The following is a 25,098-nucleotide window of genomic DNA, read 5'->3' on the forward strand; positions in this document are numbered from 1 at the left end:
ACGGCCCCCAAAACGGAGGTCGTCATTAAAATGAAGATTCTGACTTGTAGATTTATCAGAATTAAACGATTTTTGTTTATTTTGAAAGAATGATGGTTATACACCAAAATTAGATAAAAATTGCATATAACTCACTCTAGCTACTTGGATATTGAAAATAAGTTATGGAAATGGGGTATAGGAAACTTTCTACACCTAATGCCGTTAAGAAAATGCAGATATATCTGTGACTTTAGAGGCTGGGTAAAAGATATAGCATCTTGAAGGTCAACCAGTATTTTGGAGCCCTAGAATCAGCATTGATAAAACCGAAAATTCTAAATATGAGAAACAGCAAAAAATCTTGGAATTCCATTCCTATCACCTTGAGTTAAAAGTTTATAACAAAAAATTAACATTATATATAAAATTTTTCGCTGAATCAGCAAAAACGGCAAATTCTGTCATTTTTTTGCAAAATATAGGAGAAAAATATCTTTAAAGCTTAATATTTTCAGTTTCAGTTAAGCTTTTTTTCTAAAATTTTCACAGCTTATTCCATACATGAATGGAACTATTTTCAAAAGAGATTTGTTTTCAAAAACTTGATTAAGACGTTGTTAAATCAAAATTGTCATTTTGAAAATTTCTAAATTTTCAGTTTGGACTTTGCAATATCGAAAATCTATTTCATAAAAATCATAAATTTTACCTCCATCGGGTCGTAAATTTAAGGAAAAACACAAATATGTTCATTGTTTCTTCCCCCCTACTACCACTGGGCTTAATAATTTGATTTTAACTACACCTCCGTTTTGGGGGCCCCAAACATGCATTTTGACAACCAGGGGTATACTGTAAAAATTTTATCAAACAAATTTATGCCCAAAAACCTCTAAATCACATTTCCAAACTATGGTCAAAATTTTGTATTCACATCTTAAATATATCTCCAGAAATCGCTAAAATTGCAAACCTCCGTTTTGGGGGCCATTAGAAAAAAGCTACCTATCTTTAAGCGATTGAAAAATATTGTTAAAATTGAAAATTTTGAAAAAGAACTTCTGGGAAATAAAGTAGAGATGTTAAAGTTTTTCATGCAGCAAAAATTTTTGTAAAACCTCTTTTCCTAGATTTGAGAGAAATTTTAAATTTGGTCGACGTTTTGGGGGCTACATACTGTAGGCCAACTATCCGTGAGTCTGAAAATTTAAAAATTGCAATGGAAAAATTTGATGAAGAAAAAAATGAAGACTTTTGCGAAGAAGAGTATTTTGACTTTGAAGAGCTTAGTTTCGGCGAAGAAAAAACATTTTGAAAAGATTTTTGCGGTAGATGGTGTATCTTTTATCAAACTAGAATTAGTTTTTCAGAAAATTTTTCTAAAAGCTTATTTCCTTCAAAATATTAAAAATAGTGCTTTTTGAACAATTTTCCATCCCAATTTTTCCTAGAAAAACAACCATAACTTTTGATGTATTAATTTAGAAAATTTTTCCGAAAAATTTAAAAGAGTTCAATTCTTTGCGGACAGTTTGAAAAAAATTCGAAACAAAAAGGTTAATTACCCAATAAAACTCAGCACTTTTTATAAAAGAAGGTGATGCAACATATTATTAACGTCTTTTTAAAGTTGATAATGTCATTTTTGCAATTAAATTCTTAAAATTACTCTTAAGGGGTTTGATTAAAAAGCAATTTATAAAGGCAATTCTTTGTCAAAAGTGTTAAAGAATCTAAAACATAACTTTTATGTTCAGATACTAAAATTAATTTTCCGACTATGGTCAGAGCCCTCAAGGTAAACCTGTCATAACACAAAATCTGACCGCTATATACATTAGGCACATCATAGATAGCACCCTAGAAAAGTAGGACGAGCTCCATCATTCATCGATAATCACCCTTAATCACTCTCAGCATCCGAATCTTCATCTGATTCAATAATCTTCCGACCAGCTTTCTTTTTGCGCGTAGCAAGTTCGTCTCTCTTACGACGTGTGTCGGCATCAAATTCGTCGCCGTCGTCATCCTCATCGTCATCGTTCAGTTGTTTGGCTTTACGAAGGCGATCTTCTTTTGCACTGTCCTCACTTTCTTCGTCTTCGTCGTCATCGTAAATGTCTAATGGTCGACGTTTCTTATCTGCAAGAAAGAAAAATAGTAACGTTTGAGCTGGTTTTAAATACATTATGGTAAGAACCCCTTCTGTAAAAATGGTAAAAATTACTGAAAGTACAGACTAAATACTAGATTACAGAAAGACCTTCTTTTGTTAACGTTAACGTTTTTCATCTTGGAGAAAGTATTCACGAACGTTATGTTTATTTTTAAGCGCGGAATACTCATTATGCTTATTGTATTTTCCAAAGAAAATTAGATAAAGCACATTTCTTGTATTTGCGAAGAGGGAAATTTACGTAAGATAATTTTAATGTTTCATGAAAATTATCAATTAAATTCTTGGAAAGAAACCGCGAAAAAGCGAAAAAGTTCCGGCGAAATAATTAGCTCCCTTAAAGTAAACCTAGGTATTTTTAGGTATATTCCTAATATTTCTTAATCATACTTACTTTTATAATCAGCTTTGATGGCAGCGATGCTGTTCTCATAACCGTCGTCATCATCATTGTCATTCAAATAACCTGACGATAACCCTTTCAAATGGCTCTTCTCGCGCATGCGTCGTTGTTGACTTTCACGACGGTTAGCTGCTCGTAATCTTTCGTCTTCTTTCTACATTGAAAAAAAAAAAACAGATTGAAAATATCAAGAAATCTAGGGGCCCTTTAAAAATTAGCTTATCTTCCTTTTCTCCCATTTCAAGTCAATCTTTCAAGACAATATTTTTTATTCTAATATTTTCACATACTTATTAACTTAAAAGTCTTACAAAAATTTACTGCTAAAAATAAAAAGCCTTTAAAAAAACAAGCTTTATGGCACATTATCACAAAATATACTAAAAATCCTATCCCTTCCTTTGAAAATCTACCCCTCCCCTATTACTTAACCCTCTTTTACTCTTTACTACAATAATTATAGATTTTTGGAAAGGTTAGAGCGCTTCCTTTAGAAAGGGAGTGGGCCCACAAGATGCAAATATTATGAATAGGTTTTACCTTCAAAGCAGATTCTCGTTGTGATTCAGGATCTTTTTCCATAGCAGGCATCATCTTGACTTTCTGTGCTTTGTTCATACGGTCTGCAATAGATTGCGTCATCTTTCGATGTGTTTGAGAGGTAGTGGAATGAGGACGGAAGGAGAGTTTGTTCTTGAAGACAGCTTGTGCTTGAAGACCTGTTCCCTGGAAAATAAAGACCAAGTCTTTAATATCTTTGGAAAATTTCAGCACCATTCTATAAACTGTAATAGCTTTTCGTTCTTTGAAAGTAAGGATTAAAAGGACGCCTCACAAACAATGTTTAAACCTCGATTCATTTTAAGAAGAACACGCACAACTACGGCGTACAATAAAACTGCCCAGGAATTTAAAAACTGTCGTAAAACTGTCGTTTTGATAAAGGCATCGCCCTTGATATAGCTTGTACAAATATCCTTTTAAAAACTTATTCATTGTTTGGTAGCTATGTCGATATCTCAATGTCAATCAATCAACTAGCCGTTTCTGTAACCAAAAAGTTGGCAAATTCTATGGGAGTATGAAATTGACTGAAAACTCGTTTTCTTTACTCAAACTATTAGTATAAAACTCACTTTTATTGATTTTCGCTTACAACATGAACTGGGAGTAGGGTTTTATAGCAAGTGTAACTTTACTTTTGGTGAAGCCATTAGAACCTGGATGTTGAAGACATCGAACCAGTCAACTTACATCTAATTAGACAATTTCCTATGAAAATCCAACCACATACCTGTTGAACGAAGAGGTGATTTTGTTCACCGTCGACTTTCATTTTGAAGACATCGAACACTTCGTTACCAAGATGCATGGACAGCGAGCCATCAGACCAACGAACGAAACGACAGTTTGATTCTTTGATCTCTTCACCATCCTTATCTTTGGAGTAACGCCAGCGAATTGTGTTCTCCACCTGAAAAGTACAAAGGGAGAGAGTTGAAAATTTGTTTGTTCAGACAAAAGATGATAATTACCTACACCCTTTTACAATAGGTATTGTGGCTTTGAAATCAGTTGGAGGCACTTTCATTGACTGTAACTTGCAAATAAATTGGCCGGAGTACGAAGCGTCATTTAGATGTACGAAGCGAATTTCATAAAGCAATCTTCTTAATTCCAGTGATTTTTGAAGCCGAAAAAAATATATGACGAAGGCATTTTACTTCAATATAGAGTATTGTACTGTAAAGCAGTTGTTTATAACCAGGATAATTCAACACTTTTCTCTATTTAGTTGTTTCGTTCATATTTACCTTCAGTTTCAATCTAGCTCTTCCTTCTTCATCCAAGATTTCGTCCTCGTCTGATGAAATATCTTCATAATAGTTCGAATCGAATGGTTTAGTATCCACACTCAAGAAATTGGGTAGTTTAACGAAGTACAGCTCTTTACCCAGTGATATGTTACAGCGTGGAAGCTCGATGGAAATTGAGAGTCCTGCACAAATAAAACAAGAAAATAAAGTGATATATGAATTCAATCTAATCAATTATTTAGCCTTTTGGTAATGAAAAAAAGCTCTTTATGAGCTGGATTAAGGAGATACTTTGAATGAATTTGTAGATAAAGAGCCAAAATATTCACACAGCGCAAAGATCTAAATTTAATGTTATTTGAACTTGTAGACTGAGGGCTGGAGTGAGATTCAAACTCGTGACTTTTACATCGCTAGTAGACTGCATAGCTCGTTCGGTAGAGCAAAATTTCTGAGTCCGAAATCTCAGTTCAGTCATTGATTACACTGAGATTAATTGTTGCACTACACGTGTTGGACCTACTTGATTAGTCCTCCATTGACTGATTCCAGTGCTGCAAATAAGGAAATTTCAGTTGGCCGGTAATATTTTGAGTGCAACGAAAATAATTTGAGCAGGGGGTCTGAGCAGGGGGTCTGGCAGAACCCCATTAGAAAAGTCTGAAATGACCTTTAGATTGGCTAAACACCTGTATTAATTCAAAATCTATTCCTCTTTTAATTGGAAACGTTATTAAGTATTTATCTAAGCCTCTAGTCTTTAAATTTTAACCGGACAAAATGAAAGATTGAGCTTCAGATTGGCCGGTAGAAACTACGAAATGACCGGTAATTACCGGTCACCGGCCGTTATTTGCAGCACTGGATTCATAGGTGGAAATTGTGCAAATACAAAAAATATTTGTTTAAGAATAGCTTAATGAGAACATGACAAGACTTAATTTTGGCCAGAACCTAAGAACTAATTAAGAACAATGCATGCCTCAAATCAAAGATTATAAGTACTTTTCGAGTCAATTTTTAAGAGCATCCAAGCCTGATGTTTGAAAAATGAGAGCAGCCGAATCTCGCTAAACGGAAACACGTGCACCGAACGCCGTCTGAAAATCGCAAACAATAATGAGAACATCCCAATTTTAGCCAATTTTAGCCAACATTAGCCAAAAAAGGAGGTGTGTACAGACCTTCGTCTTCTTCTTCCTCATCTTCTTTGTCTTTGGAAGGACTTGGAATTCTCCTCTCACTGAACCTCATTGAATCTTCATCACCGGACAAAGGTGATATATCAGGTCGAAATGATGTTGATGGCTAGTAGAAAAAAGAATAATGACAAAAATTGTATGTGCTCAGTATAATTCAATGTAATCTTTTGGCAGCCAAAGAAGCAATTATGCAAATAACTAAATTATGAAGAGAATATTTAAGAGAATACAAAAAAGTAAAGAAATATCCTGATTATATCAAACTCATGTTGGATAATTTTCATATAGTTTAATGGGTAACCCCTATGGGACAGCTTGGATTATTATGATTTTGCCATACATAATAGACGGAATCAATTAGGCAAGAAAGTGTGACCATTGAAGCGAATTCAAACGTTCAAGAAAAAAACATACTTTGTCTTGAGTTTCTTCGTCAGAGGAGACATCTTCACCAAAAAGATCTTGAGTGGTGGGCGCAGCACTGGCTCCACCTCCTGTACTTGATTTATTTCTTCCAATGCCCATGTCACTATCACTGTCACTGCTTGCTTGTTGTGGAGGGTCACGCCCTTCCTCGTCGCTATTCTCCTCTTTTGGCTCATCAAAGTTAACCTGTTGTATAAAGTAATGTTCAAGGGACAGACTTTTGTAGTTATAAAAACCAAACAATTAGCAAGACTTAATGACTTTTTCTCATCTTGGAAAAGCTTTTGAGGAACTTTTGACTGAATTGAGACATTCCTATATAGATTGACCCAAAAAAGATGAAGACATATTATAAAAGATGTGCAAAAAGAAAGGTGTCATGGGCGCTCTTTTGAGCTCTTCTTTTGACCTAATGAATTTCTAAAATAAGCTAACAAATTAATCAAAATAGTAATAAAAACAGGTTGGAAATACCTATCATATATGTTTTTTAGTTTGTTTACAGAGTTAAATATCTTGTGGTTACAGTTTTAAAATTAAATTTTGAATTTAGCCCCGTTTCCCATCTACTTTTATGGAGGTTATAAGGGTCTGAGTATCTTTTCAACCCCTGCATTTATATACTCATTTTGAATTTGACTTGTGAGAATTTGGAAGTTTACTGCAAATAGCTGTTAAAGGGAGAACTCAAATTTCAATGCTTTTATTTCAATTGCTTAAAGGTTTTGTTTTTAAATAAGAGTGATATCGTTTGCTTATCATCAACACGAAAAATATAAGCAATCTGATTGGCTTATAACGCATACATAAATGCTGTATTTCATATTGTACCGTATAAATACAACACCACGTTCAAAAAAGGGGTCTGGTAAGCGAGAGATCGTATTTTGGACAAATTTCCCAAATATTTTTATTTATCCGTATTTTTAAAGGAAAATTTCTGTTTTTATTTAACAGAAGCCATCTATTCCTGTATTTTTAAAGGGAAATTACTAATAGATTCTTTTGAAGGAACATGGTATTTCTACATGAACCCATTAGAAATTGCTGAAATTGCAACTTTTCAGACCAAATTTGTTTTACTTACATCCGATGAAGCTTTTGGTTCTGCTGCATTTCCTTCATCACTACTAGTTGCACCTAGAAAAAGAGGAGGGAATTTATATGGAATTTATATCCATCATAACTAATCCTAAAGTTTTCATTATTTTTCTACCTAGAGTCTAACAATATACAACACTATTACCAGTTTCAGAAGAAAACTTAAATGGTATGTTGTATTATACAACTCTTGAAAGATATGCCAAAAAGTACTGTTTTTGGTAAAAAATAGGAAAAAGTGAGAATATTGAAGAAGAATAGCTTATCCAGGATCATCGATGTTTTTTATTATTCTGAATATTTCTAATCATATGTAAACAGTACCAAGAAACTTTTGTCCCAGCAATTTCATTATTTCCGGATATATTTTTGGAGCACTTTGTGGTTCTATTCATTTTATGGCATCTAATATAACTTTGAAATTAAAAACATTATATACTGTCACTGCTATCTTTTGAAGCATCTGATTCTGCACCAAATAAATCCTTCATTTGTGATTGAGTGGATTGCATTTCTTCATGTGGGCCATCATTGTCACCTTGTTCTTCATTATTGTCACCACCTCTTTCAGGTGATGACATGTTATTATCATTACTGTCGTCACTGCCACTGCCAAAAAGATTCACCATTTCTTCTGACATCTTATTTTAGTTATCTCTATTCACTATACAGACTTTTTAAATGATGATGAAACAAAGCCCCCAAAATTTCCCTAGGGGGTGTCATGACTTGGCACAGAGCTCAAAAGGCTAAAGGAAAAGCCATTTCACAATAAGCGTCAAATTGGAGAGCATTGACTGTGTTATCACTATATATCTTGCTCTTTGTATGAATTGACGTGTTGAAGCACCTTAAATAATAAAATAATAAATACTTTGATTTCAAAAGAAATAATCAGAGGCATATCTTAACGGGGCAACAACCTATATCCACTTCTCGCGCAGAAAACCTCTGTTTTTACTTGTGCATTGATTTAAAAAAATCTCATCTTTATATCTATTTCGTAGAAAGTGCCACACCTTTTTAAATTTGAAAATTTACGACACATCATATAATATTTTGAATAACTGATGTCAGAATTAATTTTCATTAGAAAGTCATTAATGTAGGGATTTCTTCGTCAGGCTAGCTCTAACTCTAAAACAGCATCTAATAACATAAAAACCAGAATATGATTCTTCAATGGAAATCAAAACTATAAAGTGCACTTACACACAAGAAAAGAAGAGTTAATTTTCTCACTCAACCAAGGATAAGAAATAAAATCTTAAACAAATATACAAAGCAGCGACATGTTATGTACTGCTTGTACGGAAAAATGTCGGAAAAAGTTTTTGATAGCTAAGCACTTCTTTGAATCATCATTCGCTACGAGTTTTTATTTACTTAACCCGCATTGAGTCCCGTTTGAGTTTTTCATGTACCCTTTATTGAAAATTGCCACCATAATTTTTGCATACAGTTCAATATGGCGGATGGAAAGTTGAAAAGGTCTATTTATGGGGAAGAATGAAATTTTCAGAAGATGCTTTAGTCAATATCAGGATTCCCATTTCTGTAAAATCGAGATTCCCCATATGGTTGCAAAATGGTGGCTATGGGTAATTCCTTGCCTTCGTTCTTTTGCTATTTTCTTTTATTTATTGTTCTATGTGACGTAAAGATGCTTCACAAATCGAAGTATTTTTATTAAATGCCTATTTTGACTCTCGAACTCCAACCCTGATCCTAACCAATATAAACGATTTTCACCCGTACGGATTGAATAACAAAAAATCTACTTACGAATCGAAGAAAAAACGCAGAAAGGAGTTAGCACCAAGTACAGCAAGTAGAATACCGCTAGAAATATGCATGCACCTATCCTAGGTAAAGTGTATAAAAAATATCTGTACCTTGATTTGGTACTATAAACATATAAAGAAGAGAGCATGGAAAACTAAACACTAAAAGTCTGAAAGAATATTTAAAAACAAAAACAAAAACTCACGAGTCTACATTGAAAATGCCGCCATCTTGAATTCGAACCCTTTAGCCTCGAGACTGCGATTCTTCTTAGGCTTTAAACTTTGTTGTGGAGCAATACTGCTGTTTAGTCCGGGGGAAAACTTCATCTAATATCAGTGGATATCTAGGGTATTTCAAATCATTTTTACCCCCTATGTTTAATAGTAAAAGAAAAAACGAAAGTGAAAGTAGCAAAAAATCCAGCAAAATAAGAAAATAAAACCCAAAAGCTGTAGAAGCTAAAATTTTGCTAGATGATAAGCTCCAATCAACAATTAAATTTAGTTAGAATTATTCAATACATACGTGTTGCCTTTCAAGAATGTCCTGCAGTAATCATGATATTATCTTCGATCCTTTTGATTTACTGAGGAATGGTGAAAATGGTAGGTGAGAAAGAAGAATTTTTTTATGTTTGAATTGAAAGCGAAATTTTTTAAACGTTTACTTGAAATATCTATAATCAGCTATAATCTTGATACTAAGCTTGACTTTCTGAACAAAAGAATAAGATTATTTAATCACGCCAGCACTGGCTCACGGTCAGGATGTCACGTTGAATGTTGAATGTGATAAGCAAGAAATACAACCCTGCCAATTCCCCAAACAGTTACATCAAAATGCCTCGAAAATGTCAATATGAAAATTGCGTAATCAGAGAACGTATGTCTCGCTCATTATAAAAAGGCCGAGACAAACTTTCAATAATTGGATTGTAATCTTTTGTTAAGTCACCAGGGGGTAAATAAAACAGACCTTGATACATTTATCGTTCGTTTCAACTTGACCATTTGTTTAAAATTCAGCCTCCTAAATATTTGGGGTAGGTAAAATATGTACAAAGAAATTCATACTTTTCCAACCCGGCCAATCTTTAAAAAAGAAGCGAAAAATAAAATGTAATTACCCTTTCCAAATAAACCTCTTCGGTGGCGAGCGTAGTCTACTCTGACGTAATTGTAAAATTTATGTAATGGGAGTTTGACATAGTAATGTAATGTTGTTTGGGGAATTATGAAGTTCTCTGGGATTTCGATTGCATTTATTCAGGTTGATTTTTTATGACATCTAATGGTACTTTTTCTAACGAGTTTGATTACTCTGTTCTCACACTTATGTCTTTTTTTTTCGCGTCCTTTTCCGTGATTACTTTTATTTATATTTTTAAAGACATGTAAGAAGGCATATTGATGTAACTGCCAAACAATATGGGGCAAATGTCCAGGGCAAATGTCCAGGGAACGAAAAAAATATTTCTATCCCCGGACAAACAAACCGCGCGACTGGATAAGTGAACAGTGCAGCCGGATAAGTGAGTGCGTGATCGCGGGTAGACCTGCGGTCGACTAAGTTATTGGTTATATTATAGCGTGGAAAGCGAGCGAAATAGGAATGGCAAAATTGACGCCCATCATGCAATCATCCGATCGTTTAAGCACATCATGCGGGCTTCGCGTTCAGTCTGGGGGAAGTCTCAAGAAGTAATGTTTAAACCAGTCAGGCACATCCTGGCAAATGAACGGGGTGAGCATTTGCATGGGGTATTCGTCACCCAGTGTAAATGAGATAGGACGTCTCAGGCTAAAAGCGTGAAAATGAATAAAAATTAACTTCAAACTGAAAAAGGGAAAAAAGGAAGAAAACTGGGAACTTTATTTTTTCATTAAAAGTTTCTTCAATCTTCGAAGACAAAATTGACCCATGGAAAAAAAATTTCATCTATGCAGTTCTTTGAAATGAAGCAAAATATTTCCAACCCGGTTCAATTAAACTGGGTATTCGGCGCTATTACGTCACTTGCGTTTTCGACCCCGTTCATTTGCCAATGGTCGCAAGTGAAAAATACCCCGTTCATTTGCCAGGATGTGCCTGACTGTAAACCCCAGACACGCAACAAGAAAATCCCTGGAGTCCGGAAATGGAATCGGCAGGGTCGTTAAGAAATTCATATAGATGTTTTGGTGGCAATCACAAATATCTTCCTTTCGCGTCGCCCGACCGACTCTCGAAAATTAAGTAGAATTGAGTCGGCGAGTTGGCGAATTTGTCAGACTTTTTCTAACGATGACGTTTCCTTCGTTTAAAAATTTTATTATTGCCAATTTTTTTGCGAGTGATTTCTAGTGCATTTGCGGCATATTGACTTTGTTTATCATTACATTCGCCATTTTGGGTCAGAGGTCACAGTGTTCAAAGGTCATAATTTGAAACCACCCATAACACACGGTTATGTTTTGGCTGCTTGCTGACTGGCAGTTTCCTTCAAGAATACACTTCAAAAATGTATGATGGAGGTCAGACGAGAAGAAGAAATTCATTTATTTTTACGACCGACCGACCGACTCACTTTTTAGTATGGCGCGCCAAAAGGCTTTTTAATACTAACTTTTTTTTATAATACCAACTTTTTTTTATAATATCAACTTTTTTTATAATATCAACTTTTTTTTTATAATACGAACTTTTTTTTTATAATACGAACTTTTTTTTATAATACCAACTTTTTTTATTATAATACCAACTTTTTTTATTATAATACCAACTTTTTTTATTATAATACCAACTTTTTTTGTTAGTTTTCATGACACCAATTTTTGTCTCGCTTACTATGCGTGTATAATCGATCAAGTGTAGAAAGAGTCTTAGCGCGATTACACCTAGCCTGGAGACCACTTAAGGTTTTTTGATAGACTGGATGATGCCATTTCACAGTCCCAAAGCGTAATGGGTAATCAGGGCCACTGCGCGCCGATGACGACTTATTATTGGTCCAAAGTTTTGAAAAAATTTAAAGATTTTTGCGTCTAGCCAACCGATTTGATTGGTCTGAAGAATCAATCCACCGGCCAGAGAGAGAACAAACAACACAAATGATAAAAATAAGCTGAACTACCAGCAGTCTTTGGACCTTTACCCAAGCAGCCAACAGCCAAGTCAAGGACAGGACATCCATGACCATGTGCCTCATGTAGATTTTCCAGTGAAGAACTGTAAAGGCCCGTCTACATGGTGAAAAAAGAAAATTGACTAAGCGAGACCAAAAAAATTGATATTATAAAAATGAAAGTTACTGTTATAAAAAAAGTTGATATTATAAAAAAAGTTGGTATTATAAAAAAAAGTTGCTATTTAAAAAAAAAATCTGATATTATAAAAATGAAAGTTTGTATTATAATAAAAAGTTCGGTTAGTGTAAAACACAGGTCACAGGTCACAGGTCACGGGTCACAGGTCACAGGTCAGTGTTGACAGGTCAGCTTCAATTACTGTAAAACACAAAGAAAATGTTTGAAAAACAGTTGTTGATGTCAAAAATATAATTCCAAGGGTATTTTATTGATCTAGAACTATTTTAAAGCTAAAAATCTACCCAGGTGCTTACCACGTGATTTCGCGTTTTATGCCGTGTATAACACGGACCTGTAATACTTGTATATATTACATCTATATCACACATGTAAACAAAATATCTTTTCAATGTTATGCGCATTTTACGTATGTTATATGGTACAAAGAATAAAGAAATATTCGAATATCGATCTCACCTTTGCTTTAAACAGCCCCCTATCAGGAAAATAGCTATTTCACAATCACTATGTCATATCTCATTTTATCTCCTGCATCACCTTGGGTATCATAACAAGAATTGATGAAAATAGTGTCAATGACATTATATTTTATAAATGTTTCAACATTTTTATCCCCCTGCTTTGTATTTTTGATAAAATGACGTCACTATTTTCATCTCTCTAAAACAGCTCTCTTGGAGTATTTCTTGTTTTCGAAACCTGTCAATCTATATCCACTTGCAGCGTCAGCATCCTATGATTCATGAAGAGTATTTTATTGTTAATTGGTGTACAAAACCTCATACCTTGAGATAACATCATTATTTACATAATTTAAGTGTCATTTGTTGTCAATATTTGGGGTTTATGATTAGTCATTTAAGTCGTTTAAATAACATATTTTGATATTACATTTACATTACATATAATATTTTCAGGAGCTTATGTTATGAGTTGTATGTTACGAGTGCGTTACAGTTTTCCGGTCTGTAATTTGTATGACCTGTGACCTGTGACCCGTGACCTGTGACCTGTGACCTGCGTTTTACACTAACCGTAAAAAGTTGGTATTATATAAAAAAAAGTTGATACTATAAAAATGAAAGTTGGTATTATAAAAGTGAAAGTTAGTATTATAAAAAAAATTTAGTATTATAAAAGAAAGTTGATATTATAAAAAAAAGTTAGTATTAAAAAGCCTTTTGGCCCGCCATATTTTAGACCCAACGAGAACGCGAAATGAAGATATTTGTGATTGACGCCTTGGCAAACACAACAGTCTTTTTAATAACTAATTACTCCACAGCAGTTACCTAGGGACAAGATAATTTAACATGTTTTTTATTGGCTGAGGGAAAGTAATGAAGTAATTAGTTATTCAAAAGACTGTCGCGTTCGCAAAACATCTATTGCGTCAGTTGGGTTTTAAGATAAAAACATTTAATTGCTCGTTTTGCAAATTATTGCCAAAAACTGCAATTTTTTCAAAGATGAAATGCTGAATCAGCAGAAAAGTAAAAAAAAAATGAAATAAATGAAAATTATAGTTTTCTCAGGCAGAAATTATTATCGTTTTTGGTGGAAAAAAAAGTTATTTTATTATTGAACACATGGTATTTGACACCCTTGTAAGTAGGCCCACTGTGTCTTGATTAGTTCTTTGTTTTTAACTGGTTTTGTCAGTTTGTTGGGAATGCAGGCTAGCAAATCAAGTCATATGTACCTGCAGTATGTAAACAAACTTAAAATGGTGGTTATGTTGTTTCTTTCTGGCTGCATGTTTCGGCATTGATGCTGGATATTTTTGCATATAGTTTTAGAACTTTTCATGTTATTGGGCAACAAAAAATTGAAAATATTTTTATTGAAAATTGTATAATTTTATACAATTTTCAAACGCCTCTGATATCTTTGCCCTTATAAGGCCAACACATTTTGCTTATTCAGCATTTCATCATTGAAAAAACCGATAATTGCTTTTTCTCTCTTAAATACCTGTAAATACCCAACTGGTAATTTTTTGTACTGTTTGTCAGTCTTTTGTAGGGGTATATTTGTTTTATAGGAATTCAACAAAAGATTTTGTTACTTGTATTGAATCTGCCATTCACAGTAAACTCGACTTTTACTACACTATGGAAAAAATGTAAGCTTAGGTTGTTTACCAAGTCTGGAAATGGTGCACATCTCCCTGTGGTATTTTATTGCATTGACCTGTGACAAGTGAATGAAATACAAATAAAAAGCAGAAATATATCACACTATATATATCTTTATATTCCTGCTTTCCTTTAGGTTGGAAGGCTAGTTTTATGTCGATGGTTACCCTTCTAATCCAAACGTCCTTTTTTAGGGATGAGAAAGATTCAAAAGATAGGATTAGCTGAATCACTGATTAAAAAAAAGTTTTTCCTTCTCTGGCTTCTAAAGAATTTTCTATCATTGATGCCAATCAGTCAAACGTCCTTCTTTTGCTATCTTTAAATAAGGGATACTGCAATTGAGGGAATTGCCTGACTGAAAGGTTATCAGGATTAGAAGGGGGATTTTCACAGATAATAGACGGGTTATAAAAGTGCAAAAAAAAGTATTCCCAGAAATATTAAGCAAACAATTATCTCTCTTGTTGTACAGAACAGAGGAAAATATTTTTGCTAGTTTGTCAAAAATTCTAGAAATGTGCAATGAAGGTTTTGCCAGGAATAAGAAAGTTTTGTCATCCTTGGATAATAATTTGGCAAAGGCATCGTTTCCAGACTTGGTTGTTTTACTTATTATTACTAAGATGTATAATAAACCTTTCATGGAATGCAAGGAAATTCTGAATATGATTGAAAACTCCACTGTCAAAACAATGATAAGAAAATATTCAATTCCTTATATTTGCTAATTATGTTTTCCTGAGTTCTTATTGTGAAGCTGGAGCTTTTAATTATTCAACGTGACATTGTGTCATGGCGTTCTAAAGCATTGTCTACAAAAGGTCTATTTTTCCCAGAGATTTAATTGCTATCTTTAACTTCAGTATACCCAGCCATGATCTCAACCTTCAATATGATTATTAAAAAAATTCTTTATTATTTAGCCTGTACAAAATTTTGTTGTGATGGTGGCTCTAACAGACTTTTTGATGCATCCAAAGACAGGTATCCTAGTTTCTCTAATTGCAATTTCTTATAAATATTTGAAATTGTATTTTAACCTTAACAATTCTAAATTTTGTCGTAATGGAATTCTACTTTACTGTCCCTGTTCAAAGAAGAAAGACTATCATTACTCAAGCAGAAAAAGCTTGTTTGAACTGTTTTCTTCAAAACGACTAAGCTATGTTTTATATTCTTCCTTTTAGTGAAAACTTTATTCCTGATTTCATTTGTGGCGACTTGGACAGTCTGAAAGAAACAACAAAGACATATTATTTACAAAAGGTAAGTATGAAACCGTTGAAAAAACACTTTGTGATTGAGATCTTCAATGCCTCTTCTATTGATCATTAAGTAAGCAAGAATGACACTCTAAATATTTAAGAACATTTTTATAACGAGTCAAATCTTTAGTAGCCTTGAAAGCAATTTTGAAAAAATGAACACTATTTTAACAATTTCACCAACAATTTTTATTTTAGAATGTCAAATTAGAATTTTTGTACGATCAGGATAATACAGACTTCACTAAGACTGCAATGTTTGCGTTAGAGGAATGTCATCAAAAAGGAATTGAGGTAATCCAATCCTGTACCAAGAATCACAAAAAAGTGAAGTAACTTAATCTAAGTATTTGTTCTTTTCATTTTCGAGGATTCTAAGGATTCTAATATTGAAAGTTTGGATTCAAGGTTATGTGATTATTTTAGTCAAGTGTACAGCGCTTTTTCTTCCAAAAAGAAGATACAGAAAGGAACTTTTGCATCTCCAAATTAATCAAAATTCTGCTAAATTTGAAGAATCTTGTCGCATTTCTGTTTAACCTTGATCACTGCTTATTATATGAAAATTAACCATCCTGTGTGGGAATCGAACCCTGTTTGCCTGCACAGCAAACAATGCTGATAGCTACTATACCACAACAACACTTTGATAAAGCATAGTTTTAAGACAGAGAAGACAAATTTTTTATGATCAAAGAAATGAAAGCCGGGAAATCTTACTAAAGTTCAAGAAAAAGCTATCCTGAATTTCAGATTTATCTTTGCATTATTGAAAATGAAATGGATAATTTTAATATTTATATACAATTTGAAATTATATTAACATTTTGAAATTATATTAACATTTCGATAAATTTATGTACAATTATAAAACAATTCAGAGGATAAAATTGGCATAATAAATTTTAAGAGGAATCTACAATATAGGCTCCGATTGGAGGCATTGAAATGACTTGACATTTATCAGATTGTTCTTTTTGTTTGTGGTAGGAATTCATTCCTTCAGAGTCAATATTTTCTTCTTGTAAAAGTTTCATGAAGCTAAAACCATTAGGATGCGAAGCTGATAATGCTTTATTGCTCTGATCTGTAGTGCGATATGATGCGACTGGTTTCGTTTGTTTTGGTCGAATTTTAACATCGCTCATTGAATTCAAGTCTTTTGTTTTGAATACTTCAATATTACCTAATAGTGCTTTGAGAGGAATATTTGAGATTCGAGTGAATTTCCCTTCAGCATTTTTCTGTAATACTGCAATGTTAGTATTGTCAATAGTATGATTTGCTGGCACTGATATACTACCATTGTTTGGAAAATGGAATGCTTGGTTCTCGACTGGAGAAGGTTTAAACTCAATTTTGGTGTTTGTTGGTGCTACCTGGCGCTCCTCCATTCTAGTTTTCTTGAAATTTTCTTTTTCCATGGTAGTATCGGAATGACATCTCTTCATCCCTTTTGTTTGCTTTTTAATAACAACTTGTTGTGTAGATGGTGGACTTGGATTGATATTTTTGATGTTTGAAAGAGGAGATCTTTTCTCTGGCTGAATGTAAGGTTGGTGTTGTAATGTCACAGGTGTTCGGTTATTTGCTGGTAGCTGATGGATTTGATGCTGCTGGTGATATTGTGGTGTACTATTTGATGGATAGACTGGACTTGGTAATGGTGAATTCATATCATTTGATGGTTGCTTGAAGTTGCAATGCTGAGGTTCCGGATGGTGTGGTCTATAGTTGGACTGTTGGGGAACTGGATGATATTCTTGTTTGTTGCTAGGATATGATTGGTTGTTGTAACTGTGGTGCTGCGGTGGAGCATGTTGTTTGATATTACATCTTTGTACAGAGGGGTCTTGTCTGAAACTGCTTTGATCGTTTGTTTGACGGTTTTGGCGATCTTGTAGATAGCTGATTTGGTTGTCAAATGGTTCTTGTTTAATACTACTTTGTTGGTATGCTGAATGTTGTTGCTGGTAAATTTGTTGCTGTTTACTGTTTCCATTCTGTTGTTGAACCTGGTTATTCCTTTGCTTTTCGTCTTGAATCATCTTCTTAGCAGGTGCTGTGTGACGTGTTGTAGACATTTTGGAGATGAGCATTAATAGTGTTGATTTAGTGTTGTAGTCTATATCGTCTGCGGTCATAAGGCTACCAGACATTTCAACAAGACATGAATTGTAACCAGAGCAGAAACTGTCTTCTTGTTCTGAACAGAATAAAAAAATAAGAAATATTTTGAAATAAACGGAGAAACTTTTTCTAATACTTAAAGTCTTGCTTTCTCAAGCATTCATCAATTTTAGGCATCCAATAAGGCTGATTTTAAGAGATGTGTTGAGTGGGTGTTTTTTGTTCAATATTTTGTCGTTTTTATCGTATAGTTAACGTTTTAAGGTCACAAGTTAACTTCGTCAATCGAATTACACGTCGATTATAATGGAATAGCATTTGAAGAATTGATAAACTGTTTAACATTATGAAATGAATGAGAACAGATGAAGACTTACGTGATTGCTTTCGTTCTTTGAGGAATTTGACAGTAGACTCCAATACCTCCACTTTGTCTGCTTTCTTCAAATCGCATCCCTGAAGAAAATAATTAAATCTAATATCAACAGATGTAAAATTTGAAGTGATATAGGCTTTTGAATATATAACATTTTATGGCAATACCCCTCGCAAATCATATAATAAGATTAGATGGATTAATACATTTTATAACCATAAATGGTTAAGATAAGACTAGCGAATTTGGCAAATTACCTTTAGAAAACTCATCAAAATAGCCAAGATTTATTGGCACAAAAGTTGCCAAAACAAGAACTATAACGCGTTACCCATAATGCGTATAAGTACAGGTATTACAACTGTATACAATAAGACATACCGTATTTTCTTGTAGGATGTCTTTGATTTGATCAAGCGCGTTGGCCATTCGTAATCTTCTCTTTCGCTCTACTTCTTGTTTACGCATCTGGAGATAAGAAAGAAGTTCAGTTAACAGTTAGCATGACTACAAAGTTAAACTTTAGCTCGCTATTCTACTTCTACCTTAGAATGCAAGAAAATAATCTGACAGTAATGATTTTGAAATTCAAATTAAAAGGAAAATTCATCGTAAGTTTTGGTTCGTTAGATTTGTTAGACGCTAGAGCATTACATTATCAGCTTGCATTACTGGACTATACCTCTAAAACCACTACCGTAATATGAAAAGATTAAATTTCGAGCACAGTATATTGTCAAGGTTGAAAGTACTTTGTACAAAACTTAACAGGAGGGCCTCTTGTTCGATTTTATCTATATCAATGCCGAATGTCAGCCTTGGTTTAAAAAATATTTGATAAAGAGATCAACGGATTGAAACCCATCGAAACCTAATCCTAATTTGAGGGTTCTTTTAAAAGCGTCGAACAATAAAAAAGCACCTTGTACAAAGACAGAACTCAAAATTCACCTTATTTTTAACAGGTCCATTTCCATAATCATTCGATTCTTCACCGCTTTCCATTATAAATCAAAACAAAATTCCCAAAATAAATGAAATTATTTCCCAAAATTATAATATCTGTTTGTAACCAAAACTCTGCACTCTCTTCCAAACCTTTTTCTCAATAAAATGTACGCATGGAAAAGCAAAAGGTTTCATATGAGAAATTGTTTCACTCATAAAAAGTAATCTCTCTCTTCTCTCTCAAAATCAACACCTGACGCTTATTAAGGGGTGGTTTCCATATGACATCAGATTACACAGTACTAATAACCTTACTGATTATAGAAACCACCCTTGATTGATTAGTTAATTGTTGATACACTAAAGGAATGGTGTCGGCGTTTATAACAAGTAATTATTAACACTTTATGAAAGGATTTCAAAGGATCTCGCTTAACCTATTTTAAATAGACCTATTGACACCTTTTAACAACTTTACAATAGAATTGTAATAGCACTTACACCTGACGGTGAGTAAGACGCGCGTCTCTTTTCTGAGACGTCTTTTTAATGTCCCAATGAACGTTCAAATAAGACTCTCTAGTTTAACGAACGCGCGCCCTCGTGGATTAGATTTTCTTTTGATCGATTTTGAATTTCCTTTCCCGCAAAATGTAAAGGTTATTTTGGATTGGCGCCTTGAACTGCCGAAATTTCTATTGTTTTTCTTTTTCTTCACCCCCCTGTTATAATCTGGTAATCGTAAATAAAGTTCGCGGATATTTGTTTCGTTATTAAAAACATGAAAATGAAATATGCGCATGCGTGGATAGATTTATTGATAACAAAATATTGAAATTGAAATTGGATTAATCTTTTAACTTGTTTTTACTTTTTAACAACTGATTTGATAAGCTAAATTATTCAAATTGATTTAAATTTACATACGGCACGCGCCCAAAATTAAATTATGATGATTTTTACGTCAAGATTTGACCGTGACGGGTTTTTCCTTCCTCCCCTTAACTTCATTCGTTGTCAAACATGTTTGTCTATTTAGGTAAGTTCTTTAAATTAAACCTCTCTCACTATATAAACCTTTTCTTTAACGAACAAGCAGTACTCCTCTACCGACTCCGACTATAGATTTATAAAACCCGAAGGGCTAGATGTCGTGCTTTGGACCAATCAGAAACTTCGGGGATTTTCAAAAACAATAACGGCAATATTTTTGGTGATATTCACTTTTTCTTGCTTGGAAAAGCTTAAAGCACGACATCTAGCCCTTCTGGCTTTATAAATCTATGACTCAGATTCGATTTACACCGACTGTGAAAATTTGCCAACGGGTGATAAAAACCCGAGGGGTATATCTCAAAAAAAAATTTTGTACCCTTTTTCATTAATCAATTTGAAATCAAAATCATAAAAATCAGAGATAATTAAACAGTAAATCAGATCTTGTACATTAAATTGTGATTTACAAGTATAGTACCCATCGTAAAGCCCAAAAAATTAATATTCTCAAATACATGAAACTCTCTCCCCAGATACTAAAGTCAGGATTTTTAAACTAAATGTTTCATAAAAATTAATACCTTAATTTCATTAATTTTCGCGAAAATTAAAGGGTGGATGAATTAGTAATCGTTCTGATCGTGTAGAAATCTCATCTTAGGGCTCTTTTAATAAATGGGACCTCGTTTCGTGGTAAATATGCCTCTGGGATGTAAAATCTAGCTTGAATACACACTGAAAGTGAGTAAAACTCACTTTAAATCGTCAAAACACTCAGAAAATATCCAAGAAATTGCAAGATGCGCGAAAATTAAAGGATGCGCGATATTCTATTTTAAGAGCTGCGTGAAAATTAAAGGCGCGAAAATTAATGGGATTAAGGTAGGTGAGTTTTTAGATTCCAATGGGTTTAGATTCCTCTCGGGTACCTAATAGCCGTCCCCCCTCCCGCGAATTAATTTTTCGAAAATTTTCCACCCAGGACATTCTTATTCCAACCCCCCAAGCTTATTAATTTTTGGGAAAATGTTTTTGAAAGTTCCCTCTTTTGTCCTAATTCGCTGTATTAGCCTCCTTTTCAAAAATTTTCCACCCAGGACGTTTTTATTCCAAACCCCCCCCCCGCTTATTTAGTTTTTTGAGATTTTTTTCCAACCCCCCCCCCCCGCTTATTCAAAACCCCCCGGCTATTAGGTACCCGAGAGTAGATAGGTTGGTCTAAAAAGCAGGGTACATAGCCAATTGCGGTAGCCAATTGGGTTAGGTTGTAGGGTACCCCTTTTTGCCCGAATATTTGAAAGCCTATTGTTTTAATTTGTGGAAATACGTTATGAAAATATGTAACCTTTTAACAGTCATTTAGAGAAATCAGGTTTTCATTTGCTTTGTAACTTTAGTCATTTTTGTAAAAAGTACTAAAAAAGTCTACTTTTGTTCACTGAGTGCTTGTCTTCCCTCCTCTCATAGGTACTTTGAAAAATTACAGACCAGACCATTTTTATGATTAAAGGTACAGAGTATTTTTGAATCCCCAACATTCTAACAGAGGCTCAAAGTGAAAATCAGAACAATGGGTATTTTCATAGCATCAAAAGGATGATGATTTACCTTACACCTATATAAGGAAATTACATTTGATAATTATACGTAATCGGAAGGTCTTTAGTTCAAATAATGAAGAAAACAAGCTCTGACTATGTGCTAAGGTAAACTTTTCTTTTTTTGTTGATTCGTGCAGTTTGATTGTTTGGTAGCTTACCCAGCATTTGGAGGACGGTTGGACCAGACAATGGCTAACATCAACACGATGTTTCAATTGAAAGAAAAGACCAAAAAACCGTGTTATTTGATCACTGATGATGATATCGCTTTTCTCGTCGACAAGGTTTAAAACGATTTCGAAATCGTGTTACTGTACATACAGGGTGTCCGGAAAAAAGTATCGAGTCGTACCACTTCTATAGAAAGAAAGTTCTTCCTTGTGTTTCACTAAATTTGCAAAGTTTCTCTCTGTGTCATTTTAATTCTCATAAGACATCTTTTATGAATAACTTTTACAAAAAACAATTCTTAATAACTTTAGGGTAACTTTTTTTTAATCATAATGACTATTGTAAAAACAATTATTGTATTGGTATATATTGTCTTACATTTTGTTAAACACACGCAACAACCTTCTACTCAGAATCATGTTCGAACTCGATTCTTTTTTTCCGGACACCCTGTAGAATAGAGTCCCTGGCAAATTAGAAATTAGACGCTTGGTTGGCAAAGGTGATGGAGAAATTTTTTGAGTTGTAAAATAACTCGTGGAGAAATTCCTGATAATTTTTCTTGCCATAAAACCAATTGCATGGAGACATGTTCCATGAATGGATATGATTTAAGGAGTTTGAGGAGAATGCTGCAAAATGTTTCAATAATTTATGTTTGATTTTTGTTCGCATGAGGGTCATTTTGCATGTAAGATAAAATTATCTATTGTTTCTTATTTGTGATAAATACAGGGTGTCCCTAATTAAAGTATCGAGTCGAAACACAACTATGAGTAGAAAGTTTTATGTGCGTCATTACAATTAATTTATACGTTGTAACTACCTTTTGTAATAAGCCTGTGTGATGGAGAACGTTCTTATATTTTAGCGATAACACACACAAACTTTTCTACTCAATCGCATGTTCAAAATCGATACTTTAATTAGGGACACCCTGTACAGGGTGGGCAAAAATATATTTATCTGACGAATTTTATAAACAATGAACGAAATGTCTCAAACAATGAAAAACTAATGACAGATTAATTTTTTTGGAATGTATTATGTATCATATTCTATGATGTATCTGACACGAGAAAAGTGTCTAATTGGAACGATTATGAGGATTTTCTAGCGCAACTTGAAAAAGAGAAATAGAATTTCTATGGCACTAATTGCTCTGTCATCAGCATTCTTTTTGTTTGACCATATTTTTTTGCCCACTCTATACTCTATACTATAATCTCGCGATATTTCATTTTATTCTCCAGGGAAAGACAAGAATAAAGGTGGAGAGAGAGTTGAAAGGTGGATGGTGTAGTTTAATTCCTATCGCATGCAAAGCAGAGAAAGTCACCACAACCGGATTCAAATGGAATTTGGGTAAGATTCCTTTCCATACCTTTTTTCGAAATAGTGTCTGCATTATCTAATGTTACATAGACTTAACCAGTATTTTGCTGGTCAACATTAATGGCATCAAACATTCATTTGATATTCTGAGTGATGGAATATCTATGTTCATCAAACGTCTAAGCTCAATGAAATAAATCTTAAAATACTAGTGTCTAGCCCCACAACCGTAGGTTCCTCTAATCACAGTGGCTTCCCAGATTCCTACTATTTCATTGATATTTAGACGGTGACTCGATGGAGTTCGGTTCATTGGTGAGCACATCAAATGCGTTCGGTGAAAATGTTGATCACGTGACAGTTGACACGTCACATCCACTGCTTATCACCTTTGGAATCAAAAGTTGAAACTAACGCTGGAACTTTCTAGTCAACGGGACAAGTAGACTAGAGTCTACTTCTGGCTGAACTTTGCTTTTTGATAATTTTTTATGACGCTGAGTCCAGTGAAGTAGACTAGGAGCATTTGGCGAGGTCGCCATTTTGAAAAAAAAAATTTAAAAATCCAAATAACAATAAAACTACTTGGAGTTGAAGGATATAATCAAAAATGAGAAACAAACACGATTAACAGATTTGTAATCCCTTATTCTCAAATTAAAATATTGCTTCATACTGTTTTTACCTTCCAAAAACATCTAAAATCTGGCGGACTGTTTTACAGTCCGCCTAGGCAAAAGCATATTACCATATACTACCGGGCCACTTATCAGCGCCAAAAAGTCCATAAAAAAGCTCTAAGTGGACCCCGGGCTACGGGACAAGTTGAAGTTTTTACAAGCTCTTATTTGATTTGGTTGGTCGTTAACCTGTAATAAAATAACTTTTACTTTTTCTAAAGTTTTACTTCAAATGACCAATTAGTGAAGTATCTTATAAAAACTCCAGCTCATCCTGGATCAACACACATATCGTCAAAGATGAGAAAGTCTTTATGATTGATGCACGCTCTTATTTAAGTCAAAACTTGGAGCCTACTTTGATAGATTTGTGGTAACTTATTCGTGATTTCCGTTTTCAAGGAATTTAGCACGAACTTCTTTGATAAACGTACGAACTTATAAATACATGAAGTTGAACACCGGATCGATTCAATCAAAACCCCAGCCCCAACGACCTCGTCTACCGCGAAAGTTACCTAAAATATAAGCAAAATGAAACTATGATTATGGCGAGAGGTTGGGAGGCAGGATCAGATCTATAGCTTCGATGTCACTAGTAAAATCGGGATTGCATTGCAGGCCTTCGGCCCTTGCACAATCCTCAATTTCACGTCGTGAAATCTCTCTAGATCTAATCCTGCAGAGCGACATACCTATAATACATAACTTGAAGCCATCGCTTCTAGCCACCTTGTTCAAAGCTCCTTTTAAAAGTACTTTATCATAACTAGACAGGATCCCTCCTTAATGTCCCGACAATACCTAGTCTTAAACATTGAATTCGAAGACCACAATCCTCGTTTCACAATATCCAGTAAGGGGATGCCCACTGCCTTTGCTTTTGAGGTAGAAACATACCGTGTTGAATGACCTGTAAAAGTGTACATGTCTATCCGCAAGTTTCAACATTGCCATGAGCTATCTGGAAACTGTCTTTACTGCCACTTGGTCCCGAGGCTTTATATGACTCAACAGAAGCTGAGTATCTTGTTCAGACCTCCATTCTTTAGACCTCGACAAATACTGGTCAATCGTTTTACTTCGTCAATTTAATGAAGTGAAACTGGTATGAACTTTTACCTTTCACCAAGTATCTAGTATCAAATTAACAGATTTTTGAAGCTCTAACAGCAGAAGCCATTGCAAGAAGAGAAACCAATTTACCTACCCCCCCCCCCCCCCACAGTGGTTTGCGTAAATGCGTAAATGG

At 34.1% G+C, this 25,098-nt stretch overlaps 3 protein-coding genes across 5 annotated transcripts; 1 reads left to right on the forward strand and 2 right to left on the reverse strand.

The window, feature by feature from the left end:
• Nucleotides 1–1,627: 1,627 nt before the first annotated feature.
• LOC136813366 (RNA polymerase-associated protein LEO1-like) lies at nucleotides 1,628–7,802 on the reverse strand. The gene is made up of 9 exons (XM_067069875.1): nucleotides 7,547–7,802; nucleotides 7,094–7,146; nucleotides 5,995–6,192; nucleotides 5,563–5,686; nucleotides 4,376–4,560; nucleotides 3,856–4,035; nucleotides 3,102–3,287; nucleotides 2,553–2,715; nucleotides 1,628–2,124 (listed from the first exon to the last, which is right to left on the reverse strand). The coding sequence occupies exons 1-9, from the start codon at nucleotides 7,746–7,748 to the stop codon at nucleotides 1,886–1,888; spliced, it is 1,530 nt and encodes a 509-aa protein (XP_066925976.1). The 5' UTR covers nucleotides 7,749–7,802; the 3' UTR covers nucleotides 1,628–1,885.
• Nucleotides 7,803–9,305: 1,503 nt separating this feature from the next.
• Nucleotides 9,306–24,079, forward strand: LOC136813368 (thiamine pyrophosphokinase 1-like). 3 transcript variants are annotated; one of them, XM_067069878.1, is made up of 8 exons: nucleotides 9,306–9,500; nucleotides 14,248–14,328; nucleotides 15,268–15,328; nucleotides 15,532–15,610; nucleotides 15,808–15,903; nucleotides 21,798–21,944; nucleotides 23,085–23,196; nucleotides 23,453–24,079. In XM_067069878.1, exons 1-8 carry the CDS (start codon nucleotides 9,437–9,439, stop codon nucleotides 23,572–23,574), a joined length of 762 nt encoding a protein of 253 aa, XP_066925979.1. In that variant the 5' UTR covers nucleotides 9,306–9,436; the 3' UTR covers nucleotides 23,575–24,079. The 3 variants fall into 3 exon arrangements, with proteins under 3 accessions (XP_066925979.1, XP_066925981.1, XP_066925980.1); XM_067069879.1 differs by having other exon boundaries at nucleotides 9,449–9,504; XM_067069880.1 differs by lacking the exon at nucleotides 21,798–21,944.
• Nucleotides 16,350–19,269, reverse strand: LOC136813367 (probable basic-leucine zipper transcription factor Q). The gene is made up of 4 exons (XM_067069876.1): nucleotides 19,067–19,269; nucleotides 18,497–18,583; nucleotides 18,117–18,195; nucleotides 16,350–17,815 (listed from the first exon to the last, which is right to left on the reverse strand). Exons 1-4 carry the CDS (start codon nucleotides 19,118–19,120, stop codon nucleotides 16,515–16,517), a joined length of 1,521 nt encoding a protein of 506 aa, XP_066925977.1. The 5' UTR covers nucleotides 19,121–19,269; the 3' UTR covers nucleotides 16,350–16,514.
• Nucleotides 24,080–25,098: the final 1,019 nt, after the last annotated feature.

Source organism: Clytia hemisphaerica, unplaced genomic scaffold (assembly GCF_902728285.1).
Source record: "Clytia hemisphaerica strain Z4C2 unplaced genomic scaffold, Clytia hemisphaerica genome assembly, whole genome shotgun sequence".
Classification (NCBI taxonomy): domain Eukaryota; kingdom Metazoa; phylum Cnidaria; class Hydrozoa; order Leptothecata; family Clytiidae; genus Clytia; species Clytia hemisphaerica.

Excerpts from the sequence above, each read along its gene's own strand:
- LOC136813366 (XM_067069875.1), bottom strand. The coding sequence starts at position 7,748 with ATGTCAGAAGAAATGGTGAATCTTTTTGGCAGTGGCAGTGACGACAGT. Across the intron at positions 5,687-5,994 it reads ACGAAGAAACTCAAGACAAA|CCATCAACATCATTTCGACC; the intron begins GTATGTTTTTTT and ends TTTTTCTACTAG. Across the intron at positions 3,288-3,855 it reads ATCACCTCTTCGTTCAACAG|GGAACAGGTCTTCAAGCACA; the intron begins GTATGTGGTTGG and ends TTTATTTTCCAG.
- LOC136813367 (XM_067069876.1), bottom strand. The coding sequence starts at position 19,120 with ATGGAAAGCGGTGAAGAATCGAATGATTATGGAAATGGACCTGTTAAA. Across the intron at positions 18,584-19,066 it reads ATGGACCTGTTAAAAATAAG|ATGCGTAAACAAGAAGTAGA; the intron begins GTGAATTTTGAG and ends TCTTATCTCCAG. Across the intron at positions 17,816-18,116 it reads CAAAGAACGAAAGCAATCAC|AACAAGAAGACAGTTTCTGC; the intron begins GTAAGTCTTCAT and ends TATTCTGTTCAG.
- LOC136813368 (XM_067069878.1), top strand. The coding sequence starts at position 9,437 with ATGTCCTGCAGTAATCATGATATTATCTTCGATCCTTTTGATTTACTG. Across the intron at positions 9,501-14,247 it reads ACTGAGGAATGGTGAAAATG|GAATTCAACAAAAGATTTTG; the intron begins GTAGGTGAGAAA and ends TTTGTTTTATAG. Across the intron at positions 14,329-15,267 it reads TACTACACTATGGAAAAAAT|CCTGTACAAAATTTTGTTGT; the intron begins GTAAGCTTAGGT and ends TTTATTATTTAG.